Source organism: Nelumbo nucifera, chromosome 1 (genome assembly GCF_055504915.1).
Source record: "Nelumbo nucifera cultivar China Antique chromosome 1, China Antique-T2T, whole genome shotgun sequence".
Classification (NCBI taxonomy): Eukaryota; Viridiplantae; Streptophyta; class Magnoliopsida; order Proteales; family Nelumbonaceae; genus Nelumbo; species Nelumbo nucifera.
Genome location: NC_142649.1, coordinates 203,484,195 through 203,500,279, shown reverse-complemented (window position 1 = coordinate 203,500,279; position 16,085 = coordinate 203,484,195). Strand labels below are relative to the sequence as shown.

Genomic DNA, 16,085 nt, shown 5'->3' with positions numbered 1-16,085 from the left:
ACAGGTCCGGGAGCAATTAATTCCTATTTTCCTTGACTACAATATGAGGACGCAGGTAAATATCATGTTTGAATGACTTCATTCTTTTCCCACTTTAATAACAAACTGTGTTTCAAATGCAGGCGCTCTCTTCGTATGTTTTTATAGCAACTAATATTATCCTCCATACGAGTGAAATGCTTCTTCAGTTTAGACATTTGAATGACTTACTTCCTCCTATAATTCCTTTGTTAACCTCTCACCACCACAGTCTACGTGGGTTTACTCAGGTTAGCTCTTATTTTGTTTTAATTTGTTATGATCATTTTTGTCTTTATCATGTCATGCACATGCTCATGATTCTTTTTTATTTACTAGATGGCTTTCTTTTGCAGTTGCTAGTGTATCATGTCCTTTGCAAGTTGGTACCTGAGTTGGATTCTGATGTTTCTGAAGTCCCTTTGGAGAAAAAGTGCTTCCAGAGTTTAAAATCATATTTAATGAAAAATTCTGACTGCATGAGGTATCATTCAATTGTATCTGAGTTGACTTTGGGCATGTTTGGATCTCTTATTTGTCTCTTTTGAATAGAATGATTTAAAGTAAGGGAAGAGGCATTAAAAAATTAGATTAGTAAGGAAGAATTTTCTATTTGTGTCGGAATAAGTAGATAAAGTATTCCTTTCATTTTTTTTCTTTGACCGATAATGGATAATTTATTAGCTAAATATGATCTTCAATGCATATTAGAATAACTCTTAATGAGAAATCGAATAATAAAAGGGTTTTAGAATTTAGAAATCTCCAAGTGTGTCAGATATTGTTAGCTAAGACAAATTAAATAGTTAGAAAAGTAATATATCTATGTCTTGATTCAATCTTTCAACAAGTATATCTTCTACTGACATTTGGGGCTGAAACTTTAACATAAGGTAACTCAAGCTGTGAGGAATTTGTCCTGTACTTTGAGGCATGAACCTTGATAGAGCCTTCCTTGATCTAACATTTGTTTATTTCTCAACTAGACATTACTCCACTGCCCTTGACATTTGATTAATTGACCATTCTTTCAGGTTAAGAGCATCAATGGAGGGATTTCTAGATGTATTTAGTCCCAAGGCCTCTACTATACCTGCTGGAATTTTTACAGCTCGAGATGAGGTTAGAATTGTGTAGATTAGCATAATAATGTAATATCTACTCAACTATTTCCTCTTGTATTTATTGACTTTTAAGGTTTTATTGACTTTTAAGGTTTCTAAACCATTATCTGCATACTGTTGAAGGAATCGGAGTTTGAATGCGTCCCATTATCCCTCATGGAGCAAGTGATTGCATTTTTAAATGTAAGAATGTTTCTATACTTATGCCCTGTTTGTTCTGTGGTCCAAATCTTATCATTGTGAAACTGCAGGATGCCAGGGAAGACCTTAGATGTAATATGGCTAAGGATATTGTGACCATCAAGAATGAAAGTTTGACAATTGGAGGAAGTTGTAATGGCATGGAAATATTATTAAAGGGTTATGAAGAAGCATTACCTTCGCAAGTTCCTAAAGATTTGTCTTTGGATTTCCAAAAGAAAGTTACTCCTAAACATGAGAGTCAAGACAGTGATGAATATTGCCAACCACTTCTAGGTAAGTACCTTGGTTTTTGTCTTGGATAATAAGAAATATAGATTAGTGGGAAATAATAACTAATCAGAAGTAATATGTTTTCGGATTTCTATATATAGTTTGATGGTATGAATTAAGGCTCTTAATTTTGGGTAATATGCTTACCTTAGTCTGCTTGATATCAGTTCTGTTTTCTTGCTTCATTTTAGAGAGAAAAAATAGTAGAACAGACGAAGAAAGTGTCTCATGAAGGATAAACTCATTAAGGCATGACAATCCAGGAGCTTAGGTACATCTCTTGTCACCATGGTTTAGAAACTGGTGAGCTCCTATTTCTTACTGCCCAAGTAGTAGGAGAATCTGGGTTACCTTCTAAATGACCTCAATATAAGTTGATGTTTTCAAGAAACAGTTAAGGAAGCTTTGCAAAGCTATTTTATTCATAGGGGTAAATTAGTTGCTATTCCATTTCCATGGCAGTCATTTGGTCAACGTGGGAGCAACATAAACTTAGGATCTTCCACAAAAAGACATCTTAAGATGAAATTCTGTGCACTATTATCTAGTTTACCAGTTGATGCCTTTCAGTTCGAACAGATTTTAAGGTAGTTACTTGCTGTGATTACTTAACTGCCCAAATTTTTGTTAGTTGATCATTATCACTCTAATATGTCCATGGAGAGACTCAGTTTACAGTCACTCACCGAGTCACTGTATAGGTGACCTTTGCTTTTTGTAAGTTAATTGATGAGGCCGTTTAGTAATGGAATTTATACCTTTTATCAAAAAAGAAAAAGTTTACAACCAAGAGCCCAACAACCAATTTTATATGGAAAGAACTATTCTTGTAAATTTATTGTAACCTTTGTTCATTTATTCCCAAAGTTTCATATTATTTTAAAAGATATTAACAAATATCTCCATATATCAATAATTTACATTGTTTTAAAATTTTTATAATAAATCTATATGATTTTTTTTAAATTCCAAACATGTTTCTTATTTTCAAGTGATTGATATTTCCATCAGCCTAACATTTTAAATCTTAGGTACTTGGCCCTCAAGATCTCCTATTCACAACTGATGGAGGATTTGCACTTCCATATAAAACTAAATATATCATAGAATATAAAATAATACTTTACAATATGTAGAAAACTAAAGATTTTATTGCACTTAAATTCTACTGGATATTCCATTTCTGTAAGTTGTCTAAAGGCGTTGGTATATCTTGACCCTAATGAGTGCAGCAGAAATGGAGAAAGAAGATCAGCTGCTAAGTCAGGTACTGCAGTCAAGAACTATAACTATGGAAAGGATAAAATCAAGTCGACAACAGTTAATCCTTGTAGCATCACTACTTGATCGCATACCTAACCTTGCTGGATTAGCACGGACATGTGAGGTCTGTTACTGAAAGCCTACAAGAGCACTTGTGTTCATATTGATTGATGCTCTGAATGGTCTCTTTTCATCCTTTTCTTTATGCCATATAATATTATGTCCTTGCAGGTATTTAAAGCAGCAGGTTTGGCCATTGCTGACGCAAGTATTATATCTGATAAGCAGTTCCAACTCATCAGGTTAGTCGGTGTTATTTGTACTCTTGCACTCTGGTGATTTTCTTATTAAATTTTATTTGAATGTGATTCTTGCAATCAATTAATTATTTATTGATAAGAAATTTCCAAAAAAAATACAATATTATGGGATATGTCTATCAATGGTATTGTAGTTCCAGAATTGACAATTGTTATGGTGGACCTTTTCATTGGATACATTTTGATTTTGCCAGCAACATTTTAGTCTAAATGGTTAATTTATCTTATAATTGTTATTTAATTGATGGTTATTATTGTTTTCACTTGCCTGCCTCTTAAAGAAAATATTCAAATTACTGCCAAATTATCCTTCCCATCAGTTTATATCAAAGATGAAAGTTATAATATTGGATATTGTTCAAATTCTGATTCATCGAATCTATTGATGGCTGAGAATCAAAGTACGCCATCAAAAAAAGAAAAATGAATCAGAGTGCCATTATCAAAAAAAAGAGTCGAAGTACCAAATCTTAATAACAATGCACCGAATACCTGCTCCATTTTTAAGTGTGCTTATATAGCTCCCCTTCTAAATGAGTACATCATGAAAACTCACATTTAACTTTTTATCTTATTTTCATTTATAAGTATGTCCTGCTTTTACTGATAAAAAAACTCACAAGATGCTGTTTCGTTTGCTAGTGTGACAGCTGAGAAGTGGGTCCCCATCATAGAGGTCCCACCAAGCAGTGTGAAAGTATTCTTAGAGAGAAAGAAGCGAGAGGGTTTCTCAATCCTGGGCTTAGAGCAGACGGCAAATAGTATACCTCTTGACCAATACACCTTTCCAAAAAAGACGGTAAGCCACAATAAATAAATGTATATATATGTTTCTTTTGTTTATTTATTTGTTAGGCTTTACTCATTTCACTGTTAGTACAAAATGTGGAAGTGTCTATTCAAAGCATCACCTAGATGGTGCCTGTCCTATTGACTTCCCAAGTTCAGACCATACTATTATTGACTGCATTAGGTTCTATGACCAGTATCTTTTACACAGTCCATCCTGCCAAAACATATGACATAAAATCCATTATTAAGTATAGTAGTTATATATTTTACATATAGAATTGAGTTTTATAATATGGTATCAATGAAATAATTATTCTTACAGGGTATTCAACAGTCTGATCCCTTTTCTTTCCCAAGGAAGAGCAGGAGAGAGATTATTAGTGCAAATACAGATATAACATAAGTCATTTAGGATCCATGATTTAATAGCTCAATGATTTTGTTTACCAATTGTAAGAACAGGGGTCTCAAGGATGGCCATAGTGATCAGTAAACCCGGAAGTGACACTTGAAATTCAGTAAGCTACTTTGTGAATTTTAGAAATAGGCTGATGCTAATCTGACAATATGATTTGACACGATTACAAAAATTAAAATACGATAAGACAGGTGAGTTGTGAATGTGTGTAGCTGCAGGAAAGGAAAGCTGTTTACCACAGAGAAAGGACACGTGATATAACTCGAAAAAGAGGAATTGGCTTGGAATTTGGAGCACACAATCCCATAAGCATTAAGACTAAGGAAAAGAGTCAAAAGACAATAGTCAATGAAGTAACACCAACGAGGAAATCTCCAGAAAGTTCCCCCCACTTAAATAGCAGGGACAGGACAGAAGAAGAAAGTGACAGATAACCACTTTTGCTCTCTGTTTGCTTTCAAAACAGCATGAGCTTTTCAGAATCACAGGATAGATTATCGGGATTTTCCCTGCTCACCTTTCCAGCCTTCAAGCACAGACAGACCAGCTTAGCCTGTCCTCCCACACCAATTAACTAGGCTATGACTTATGACTTACCTTGACAGGCCAATATTCCAACACTCCTTTTAAGTAAGAAATGTACATGCAATGCAACTTGTGTCTAAGCATTCGAACAGGAAGACATCATAGATATTTATTTCCTTTTCCTCCTTTTGTAAATGGAGATCCTGTAAAGCACACAAGTTTTATTGATCTTTCACAGACAACTTACTCTCAAACTCGCCTCTGTTGCCTTTCATAAAATTTTCTTATACTTAACAATGGCTATATAGTATTCTACATTAAAGGAAATGTGATACTTGCAACACTCTTATAGTTTATATTCTCGTGGCATTTCTATGGAGTTGTTATTACAGTTTTTAGTATATAAATTGTATACCATGCATGAAGGCAATGTAATGTATACCATGAGGATTACCTACTGTATGTTTAGAATTTTCACTTGTATTTTGAGAGAATGCAACCCAACTTCGTAAGAGGATCCTTATACTTTCAAGTTTAGTCAAAATGAGTGGAAACGCTGTTTGGTTCTTTTGCAGGTTCTGGTTCTTGGTCGTGAAAAGGAGGGCATACCCGTAGATATAATCCATGTTCTAGATGCTTGTGTTGAGATTCCTCAGTTAGGAGTTGTTAGATCGCTCAATGTTCACGTCAGTGGTGCAATTGCTCTCTGGGAATATACCCGACAACAAAGATCACAAAAGTCCTGATGTTCTTGATATTGATTCTATTTCTCCCAATGCTAAATTGGGTTCCAAGTTTCACACAGATCTTGATTGAGAGTTTGAGACATCCTCCAAATTGTGGCTGCTCATTGATTTTGAATTAATGACTTTCTGGGTTTTCTTTCATTGGACAATTTTGGAAATTACATATTATAAATTCTTATTGGAAAGATGTATATTTTTGTCAAACTATTTAATTATATGTTTTCAACCTTCTTTTTTCTCAAAAATACATGATGTGACGGTACTTGTATTATACTTAACGCATGCTAGGGGCGTATGGCTGGCAGGTGTTCAAGACTCTGAAGGCGAGGAGATTGCATTACCGAATGAAAGCAGGATGGAGCAAGATCCCTGGATACAACGTTTAGCAACCAAATTCAGTGGGAGATTAAGGGGGTGTTCGACAGCATAGTTGGTTTTGTTTTTTTGAAAACAAAAACTACTGCCACATCAGCAACACCCCTAAGAAAATAGTAACATTTTTAACCGGCAATAGAACCGTTTAGAACCGTTTGAGCTGAATTCGTGTTAGTACCCACAACTAAAAACCATTTGGTAAGAACTAAGAACACAATTTATCAATGTAAAACTAAACTTTGCATTTTTCATGAACCAGTGTTCTTATTTGCACTCTTCCCAGAAAGAGTTGCAATTATTCAACTATCGGATCAAATAAACATAACACTAGAAAAACTTATAACCAATCAACCAGTATAATAAAAGCAGTAATCAATCAACCAGTATAATCAATCAGATGATATTTATCAAAATTGCATGGGGTTTTGATTGGCCAAAGTTCTCTACCTTTCCCACATCATAAATTTAATCCTCAAAACCAAGTTTAACATCCTGTATGTAGAATTTTGGTTAAAATACAAATAGGGACAGGTTATGACAAGAAAACCCTTAAGGTGGCTATTTTTTGGATTTTGAGAGGGGGGAAAGTTGCCAATACTTGAATGGGACAAAAATGCCCTTTTTAATAATAGATTTCTATGACTAAAATGGTCATTGCCTTATTTACTTGGGAAATAAAAGCACATGGGCAAAAGTACTTATTCGGGTAAGTGTTTTCTATGAAAAATTTACCCAAGTAAATTACATTTACCTAGGTAAGTAACTTACCGAAAAGCGAACGGAGACTAAATTGTAAACAATGCTTTCAATTTTAAGTTTTGAAATTACTATTATGTAATAGATTCTGAAACTACCAAGTGTTACATCTAGGATTTGATTATCCAGTTGTCGTCTCTTCTCAAACATGATTTAAATCAAAACTCTAAAAATCAAATTTTCTTAGAAAAACTGGCCTTTTGCCATAGAAATTAATCTCCGATCTTAGCTGTTTGGCTGTGGGCTACCTTTTTCCATCAAGATTGATATTGACTTCTTTGTAGCTTGTATGGACTCTCCATTAGTCCTTGGAATACTTTTTGTCCCCAAACAAGATGAGGACAATTTTGATCTCAATAAAATTTAAATTTGCAATGGCACAGTGTTTTCTGATTTTATGAAAATTTCTGGTGTGGTGTGATGGCATTTTGTCTATCTTAGGGTATCTGATGAAGGATGTCTGTCCTAATCAAACATAAAATGATAGGGGCAGTCCGAGTCTATTTCCTGAAAGTATGTGCAGTTTCAACTAGTTTCAAAAACTATAGGAGCTGGACGAGTTGCAATTTAGACCATGGTTTTTAATACCGAACCGGTCAGGGGTCCAGTTACTGGTTCGGTCGGGTCGTTCTGACAAAAAAAATAAAACAAATTAAAAAAATAAAAAAAATGAAAAACGGTTTTGGGGAAAAACGGAACCGGCCAGGTGACCGGTTCCCAGTTTTCCGGTTTGACCGTCCGATCCAATCCGGTTTTGAAAACCATTTAAGGCCATCTGATGGTTATCTTTTCTTTAAGCTCAATTTGGAAGGAGTACAAATTTCTAGAGTGCAAAACTTTGTAAATTGTATTATTTTGTATGTATTTGCACTGTACATATTTGTATTTATACTCCTTCCAAACTGAGCCTTAGGGTTGATAAATGCAGTATGTGATTTGCAGCCAGCCATTAAAAATTCAAAGGCCTGAATAAGATGGTGGAGGCTTCCTATTCCAGTAAACACTCATCCAGAATGCAAATGCAGGAGACAATGGATCCTAAATTGCTATGGTGTACACACTGTGCGCTGGATACTATCATTGCCCATATAGGCCATGACACACGTGCCAGTTATTCATGGAAAGGAAGAGGATACAACCCACAAGGTCCAAACTCCAGAAGTGGTTCGGAAATGAGAAAGGCATGGATGCGATTGATGCATGAAATGCCTTGCATCCTTTAGTTTATCACCTAATCAAGTACCAATTTACAAAGACAGAAGGACTTCAACGCTTATGTAATGGAGATATCTCCTCTTCCCTTTACCTAAATTTCACTTTCTCTAGCAAATTCTGGAGGAAACCAATCCATTTCAAAGCACAGGTTCTTCCAGTTCTTTGACATCACTAGTCAATGGCCCCCCCCATCTCCATCCTAATCCTTTTCATTTCTATCGTCAATACATCAGATTCCCTTTTAGGGGAAGCCAAAGTCTTTCTGGTTCTGATGAATGAAGAGCCTGTTCTTTCCTACAAAACTAGCAGCCAGAACCATCATCTGAGGTTTGCGTCTCATTCTTTGCAACATTGAGCACTAATTAAATTTTCTGGTTTTTCTCCTCTTGAAGAATAAACAAACTATCTTGATATGTTGTTTTGAATTCCAACCAATGTAGACAAATTTACAACGACCTGCTTTTAAGATGCAATTTGGGTCTTATAGAAGTAATTGTCCTATCACTGTATACATGATCTTCTAGTTGGAATCCTTTTCTTTTTAAGTCCATTTTCCTTTCTTTTCTTAGCTTGGATAAAAGTAATGGAGCCAGTCTAATGTATAGGAGTGATGAAGATGCTAGGGTGTACAAGGAGAATGTAGTTATACAGCATGATAGTTTCTTGGGGTCTCTACTCCAAACAGGCTCCTACACCAAGCTCTACAGCTATACCCATTTGATCAACGGGTTCGCCATTCATGTCAAATCTGAAGAGGTATGATTTTCATTGCATTAGAATTAGGCAATTAGCAGCTCTGAGGTTATCTAGCTAAGAACATTAGGCTGGATTTCAGGCCCTCGATGCTCTTCAAGGTGCAAGAGAAGTTAAACGTATAGAGGAGGACATCAAAATGGAGAAGCTGACAACCCACACGCCTGAGTTTCTGGGGATCCCCACTGGTGTTTGGCCAAAGCTAGGTGGAGCCCAGAATTCCGGTGACGGAGTGGTGATAGGAATGATCGACACTGGGATCAATCCAAACCACCCTAGCTTCGCCAGGGTCTCATCTGAAGGCACTAAGACAAGTGCAAATAGGACAAGATTCAAGGGAGAATGTGCGACCGGGAAAGGGTTTCCCCAAACAGCATGCAATGGGAAGATAGTTGGAGCCCAACACTTCGCACGGGGAGCAATTGCAGCTGGGGATTTTAATGCCACCCGTGACTATACTTCCCCTTATGATGCCGATGGCCATGGCAGGCAAGTAATTCCTCATGGTTTTCCAACCATCATTGACCTGGACGGTTGGACCGTTTGGCTCTAAAACCATCTAGACAACTGGTTCTATTTCACCCTTAACCTGTATATTGGCTAAAAACTGTTGACTTGATCAATGATCACTGGTCTAAACAGTAGAATCATCGACTTGTTCAACTTGAACAACATTTTTGGCCGTTTTTTATTTTTATGATTTTATTTTATTTTATTTTTAATTGAAATGGGACATCCATTCGAACCAGAGTATCTGCTGACCCAAAAACCAGTGGCCAAATATCAGATCACCCGTTAGAAATAAAAGAAAGAGAAAGGAAAACTGTTAATTAATTTTTCTTCATTATATTGTTTTCTAAACTTGTTTATATTCATTGTTTACAAATAACAATTGATAGCCACACGGCCTCAACTGCTGCTGGAAACCACCAAATTCCGGTGATGGTTAAAGGGTTCAACTATGGATACGCGAGCGGCATGGCTCCTGGAGCTAGGTAAACGAATCACCTTCTCAGGACAATTTTGAAGTTGTTATCTTTGGTTCTTTGTATTCTATGCTTGGGATATCTATTGGAACCCAAAATGCATTGGTTGCTGTGCAAGTGCAACTAGTTAAACTAAACCTAAATCGAAAGTTGATTAAAATCGTTTAATACTTACAGTGCCCCATTATGCAGTGATGGGTAAAGTGAGATCTGCTTTAACTTCTTGTTTTGATAGGATTGCGGTTTACAAAGCCCTCTATATGTTTGGAGGCTATATGTCTGACGTTGTGGCAGCAGTTGATCAGGTATGAGGAATATATATAATTTGAGATTCTTATGCAAAAATCTCTAACTTTCCTTCTGAGATGCTGAATCCGGTATTCTGCTATCAAAACTAACTAGAAAAAACACTCATTACTTGAAGCAAGCACCTTACCTAAAATCCTTATACTTAATTACAGCAAATGTTTGCTTGGTTTAGGCAGTTGAAGATGGAGTTGATATACTGAGCCTCTCTATAGGACCATCTTCTGTACCACCTGGTCCATCTGCTTTCCTCAACATGCTAGAAATTGAGTTGTTGTTTGCTACAAAAGCTGGGGTTTTGGTAGTTCAAGCAGCTGGCAATGGAGGTCCTTCTGCCAGCTCCATTCTCTCTTTTAGCCCATGGATCACAAGCGTCGCTGCCTCGACCACCGACCGCAAATATAATAACACCATCCAGTTAGGCAATGGGCAAAGCTTCTCCGGCACCGGCCTTGCACGTACAACTACTTAATCCCCATTTTCTCGTTTAATTTGTCTTGGTACTGCTTATACTTCATTAGTCCCGGCCCTTTTATTGTAATTGTATGCGCAGCTGCAACCGCCGGAGAAGTGCACTTTCCGATAGCCGCAGCAGCAGATGTCTGCAGCAGGAACACAAGCTATGTACTGGTTCAAAACTGTCAACACACAGAGCCCTTCATCCCATCTCTGGTTCGAGGAAGGTTGATCATCTGTACATATACATATGACTTTGAGTTCGAGGCAGCAAGCATTTCCTCTGTTGCAGAAACCATGGAGAAAGTTGGGGCTGCTGGATTCATAATGACAATGGACCCAGATCTCGGTTCAGAGCAAGTGAAGGGTACCACGATAACCCTACGAGTCCCCGGCATTGTACTGAACAACATGCAAGCCTCAACAGTACGTCTGTCTCATCGTCATCATTTTGCTCCCACCATGGATTCATCCTGTCAAGCTAATCTGTTTGTGTGCATGCATGAATTTTGTAGGCTCTGTGGGAGTATTACAACTCCCACGCTATCCGGAACAGGAACGGAGACGTAGTGGCTTTCACAGCGACGGGACGGATCCTCGACGGACGACAAGCAGTCTTCACAGAGCAGGCACCCATTGTTGCATCCTACTCATCTAGAGGTCCCGATGTGAACAACGCACTCTTACAGACTGCCGACGTCCTCAAACCCAATATCATGGCTCCAGGCTCCTCCATCTGGGCTGCATGGAGTCCTAACAGTGAAGGAGACCACTACATCAAAGGTAACTTGGCTTCTTCCATCGTTTGAGCATTTCTCCAATTGTCTGTTTCTATCTCTTCAACCTTCTGTATTTTCTCTGAACGAATTGGGTCTCCAGGACAGAGCTTTGCACTTGTATCCGGCACAAGCATGGCCACTCCTCATGTAGCTGGTGTTGCAGCACTGATCAAGCATAAATACCCAAACTGGAGCCCAGCTGCCATAACCTCGGCAATGATGACAACTGCCAATGTAACAGACCATTCTGGTGCTGCAATTCTAGCCCAACAGTCTAACCAGCTTGCTGCTGCAACCCCATTCGACTATGGCTCTGGTGTCATCAACCCAGCTCAAGCACTCGACCCAGGCCTAGTGTTCAACGTCAGTTTCAAGCACTACATACAATTCCTTTGCGCTGTGCCAGGAGTGGACGATGAGTCTGTTAGACGAGCAGTGGGTGTGGGGTGCCCTACCAGGAGGAAGAGATGGTGCTCAGATTTGAACATGGCAAGTGTGACAGTTTCGAATCTGGTGGGGTCGAGGAAGGTCATCCGGCGGGTGACAAATGTGGGAGGGACGAAGGAGATGTACCAAGTGAGGGTACAGGAGCCAATGGGGGTGTCAGTGAAAGTGTCACCACAGGTTTTTGTGATAAGTGCAAATGCATCCAGGCAACTTACGGTTGTGCTTGGAGCAAAGGAGGCAACAAATTCATACACGTTTGGAGAAATGGTTCTGGAGGGAAGCAGGAATCATGTAGTTAGAGTTCCTATAGCTGTTTATGTGAGCAGTTCCTTAGGGTCCTGAACTATTCTCAGATTCATTGAGCTCTCTTCTTGACAAAAACAAATTTCTTTAAACTCTTGTTTCAATTCACTGACATAAATGTCTCTTTATCTTAAAATATAAAACTTATCCACTCTTTTCTCAAATAAATCAAGAAAAACCAAACAAATCTTAAATTTATATCCATCATAAAGAAACCTCTACCACTTCATTTGAATATTAAATCCAATCAGAAATGTGCAAGGATCTATTAGAGCAACCGATAAGACTTCAATCTACTCTAACGAAGGAGAGTATTTGCCAGAAAGTAAAAGTTCAGGGGGTTTTTGTCACAAAGAATGAACCCTACTTCTTCGACATTTAACCTCCATATTTTGACCTTGTTTTAATTTCCTCTTCTTTTTATATTCTTCAATTAACGACCTCTATCATTAAATCAAAATTTTGTGGTCACTCAAATAGCACTGTTTTCTGCAATTAATATAGTTCTTCAGGGAACTAAAGAATGAACCTATATGAAGTAGGAATCAGTAGTTCCCTATTGGGAAGACAGGTGGATTGTCACAAGGAAGACTACTGGGTTCTCACTGTTTGAAAGAATTCATTGATTCAACTCTAAAGCCATTTTACATGCAACCAAACTCCTTAGGAGGAATACCAAGATTCTAAAGAATTCAATTCGATTCATTAATTCAGAAAAAGAGCTTAATACTTGGGAGGAATACAAGATTCCGTATCAACTTTATACATATGATCATCTAAAGAAGATCTATGATTCCAGATAAACAAATAGGCTTCTTTCACCAAAAAATCCCTTTCTTAGATGCATGCCATATAACTTTATCCTTTCCATAAAATCTGAAGAAATGGGTATTTCTTTTCTTTTTTTTTTTTCTAATCTAATAAAGGTTGAAAGATCAATTGTTACATGTCCAAAAAAATTAATCATAAACGAGGACAAGACCCAAAAAGTCCAAAACACCACCTCTGTAGTCTGTATCATCAAATCATACAGCAAGAAACCCAAAGACCCCATAAAGCCTAGGTCAAGAAAGCCAAATTAACAGATTATGTCTTGAATACATGCAGATTGATTAGCGGATCAGGAGTTAGGACAGAGCAAGCATGAAGTTAGTTCTGGAACCATTCATTTCCCTTTTTCTATAGTTGACAGATTGAATCAACAATTATGGGGGTTCAGACAGTTGCAAGTCCATTCAAAGAACAGATCCCATAGCTTGGAATTTGTTCTCGTTCTGAGAGGTGTAGAGGCAATGTCATCATCACCCACTGAGATGCATATCATTACTGGATACATTAAGGTAGAGACAGCACAACATAAAACAAACAGTGTTTATCAGTGGCACATTGGAGGAGAAAAGAGATAATAAAGTTAGGCCACATTTTAATTTTTAAGACATAGTAACACGTACATATTGGAAAGGAAAGGCATAGTTTGTATACTGATGCAATTAGACAACCCTGTGGCACATTGCATTCTAAGCAAAACAAACACCTTGAAGCAGTACAAACTAGTTCAAAACTTTGGTCATGACTATAGTTATATACAAGCAACAACAAAAACTTAGGGGCTGTTCACTCATTCACATAACTACCAAATGATAAGAGAGAAAGAGAGAGGTGGGGACAATTATAAGCAATAAAATCATCCTGAGATCGATGACATCCAACACAATACAGCCTTCCTGACCCAACTGCTCACTTGGGTATTTGCTAGAGAATTATATGATTTAGGCATTAGGAGTTTGCTTGGTTAATTGGCAAAATCTAAGGCTCACAAGCATAAGAAAATGGGTTCATATCTGATGGTGTCAGTTCAGAAAAGGAATAAAAGTTCAGTAGATCTACCAATTGGTTCAAGATATCAGACTCTTGAACCAACTTTCCAAAAAGAAAAATAAAGATTTTTCAACTTGAGATGGCCATATAAATCAACCAAGTTAAAGAAATAGAAGAAGACAAATGATTGATGAATTCTTTCCACCTACAGATAAAAGGCTCTTTCCTCTCCACCCCAACGTTCAAAGTATAGACATGTATTGGGTTATATCGGCCGATATGTATCGTATCAGGAGCTTTCCGATACGATCCTATTATGGAAGGGCTAATTTCCATAATAAAAAGGCTATTGATACTGCCTGATACGCCGTAGTATCGATATTTTGAACCTTGCTCCACCCATAAAATACATATTATGGAAGGGCTAATTTCCTTCTTCTGGGAACATCAGACATATATGGACGAGTTTCCATGAACAGAACATTGATTTTGGGAGGACAACCAGCTCCCAAATGATTTAATGTTGAAACAGATATCAATGAGGATGAAAATTCAGAAATCTCTAATATTTCTGGTATGTAGATTTGGTTTTCGCAAACAATAGTGGGAGAAATATATGATTATGAAGGACAGAAAAAACAGGGAAAGAATACTTGCCTTCTCAATGGCTTTCGAGATTTCCTAACATTATTAGTTATCTGCAGGACTAGCGACTCTCATGGCTAAAAGGCACTACTTAGCCCTGGAACTCGGAGATTCAAAAGGGTTCAAATGGAAATTGCATTACGTTGACATCTCTATAAATAGAGATGCAAATCTCCATTTGGCAATGCAAAGAGGGCGCAGACTTTTCCGATCTGAACAGAAAATATTTTCGTTGCATTTATTTGGGCTCCTTTTCCGGCGAAAACAAATTCCTCGGCCTTATACGGCGAGAAAAGAAACTCTAATGAATTACGGGGGACGAGCAAACCCAGTACAAGAAAAGAAGTTATTTCTTTTAAGCCAAAAATGAAAACAAACCAAGCGTTATTACTACAATAACTCAGTCGAATGAAACTTGTTGAATGGTCTGTTTTGGCGTGGCGAGGAAGAGGATAGGACATACCTTGCTAGACCGACTCTTTTCGTCCTGGAATATCGATGAAGCTCATCCTTCTGGCATATATTTGTGATACTGTGCGAAGAGATGTTTCTCAGACTCAAAGCAGTTTTGATTTTCTCGAAACTGAAGCCGTGATTGAGGAGAGAGAGTGAGCACGGACGATTCCTATAACTTCACTTCGGAGTGGATAAGGTAAACAGGAGAGAGAGAGAGAGAGATTCATTCCTTGTAAGATAAAGTAATAAACCCCATGATTGATACTGAAATGAATCGGATTGCTCGAGTCCCAATCTCCTGCCAACAAAATATATTTCAGATCTCTACCAACATGATGATCCGACACCGCACATCTCATATATGGTGGATCTGAGTTAGAGATGGCAATTTTTTCCATTTCCCTTTTCACGGGGTATTTTCATTCCCTTAGGGGCCCCATCCCGTGGGATCTCCACTAATATATATATATATTAATATTTTAAAAAATATGGTTGAATATGTTTAAATCTTTTTTAATAGGATTGTAAATTTTAATTATTTTTTATTCTTTTTAAGTAAAATAAAAAACAAAAAAAATGATTAACATTATAAAAAATCATGGGGAATGAGAATCCCTGTGGGGACGGAGATGGGAATAACCTTGTCCTCGTTAACAAGGACGGGAACGGGGATAGGGAGAATCTCCTCGTCCCCGCCCTGCCCTATTGCCATTCCTACTCTTAGTGTTACGAGGATATGAGATGTGCGGTTTCAGATCATGTTGGTAGAATGTTAGAATATTGGAATGTGTTTTTAAGGATAAATTGCAAATTAGTACCTCGTATTTTTGGGATATTGACACTTAGGCCTGAGTCGGATCTACTCCTCACAAAGCGCTCTTTACATGTACCTCCATGTTTCAGTCGTATATTGGGAACATCTTCCGTACTTGTAAATTATTCTTCATGGGAGATGTTTCTAATACACGGTGATGTAACTGTGAGGTTGGTGAGGAATGCTCTTTGAGTTAATTGTACTTATTCACGTTCTTTTAATTACTAAATAAGTTATATAATGATTTGTTTTACCCATAAAAATCCAATGTTAGAATGGGTAAACTTGTCCCATTA

The 16,085-nt window shown here is 37.4% G+C and overlaps 2 protein-coding genes across 9 annotated transcripts in view; both read left to right on the top strand.

Moving 5' to 3' along the window:
• LOC104609816 (tRNA/rRNA methyltransferase (SpoU) family protein) overlaps nt 1-5,904 on the top strand; it is a 119,040-nt gene extending 113,136 nt beyond the window's left edge. For 3 of the 8 annotated variants that reach the window (XM_019199840.2, XM_010276198.3, XM_088895890.1), the window contains 10 exons: nt 5-55; nt 123-269; nt 375-502; nt 1,053-1,140; nt 1,266-1,325; nt 1,394-1,619; nt 2,849-3,003; nt 3,111-3,181; nt 3,842-3,998; nt 5,510-5,904. In XM_019199840.2, the coding sequence (XP_019055385.1) occupies nt 5-55; nt 123-269; nt 375-502; nt 1,053-1,140; nt 1,266-1,325; nt 1,394-1,619; nt 2,849-3,003; nt 3,111-3,181; nt 3,842-3,998; nt 5,510-5,680 (1,254 nt within the window). In that variant the 3' untranslated portion in view covers nt 5,681-5,904. Of the gene's footprint in view, nt 1-4; nt 56-122; nt 270-374; nt 503-1,052; nt 1,141-1,265; nt 1,326-1,393; nt 1,620-1,807; nt 1,920-2,078; nt 2,204-2,848; nt 3,004-3,110; nt 3,182-3,841; nt 3,999-5,509 lie in introns of those variants that run through there. The other 5 variants (XM_010276197.3, XR_737327.3, XR_737326.3 and 2 more) reach the window with 5 other exon arrangements.
• Nucleotides 5,905-8,042: 2,138 nt separating this feature from the next.
• Nucleotides 8,043-15,257, top strand: LOC104609814 (subtilisin-like protease SBT2.5). The gene is made up of 9 exons (XM_088895888.1): nt 8,043-8,353; nt 8,632-8,782; nt 8,862-9,268; nt 9,679-9,774; nt 10,001-10,070; nt 10,247-10,529; nt 10,625-10,953; nt 11,043-11,310; nt 11,407-15,257. Exons 1-9 carry the CDS (start codon nt 8,205-8,207, stop codon nt 12,093-12,095), a joined length of 2,442 nt encoding a protein of 813 aa, XP_088752014.1. The 5' UTR covers nt 8,043-8,204; the 3' UTR covers nt 12,096-15,257.
• Nucleotides 15,258-16,085: the final 828 nt, after the last annotated feature.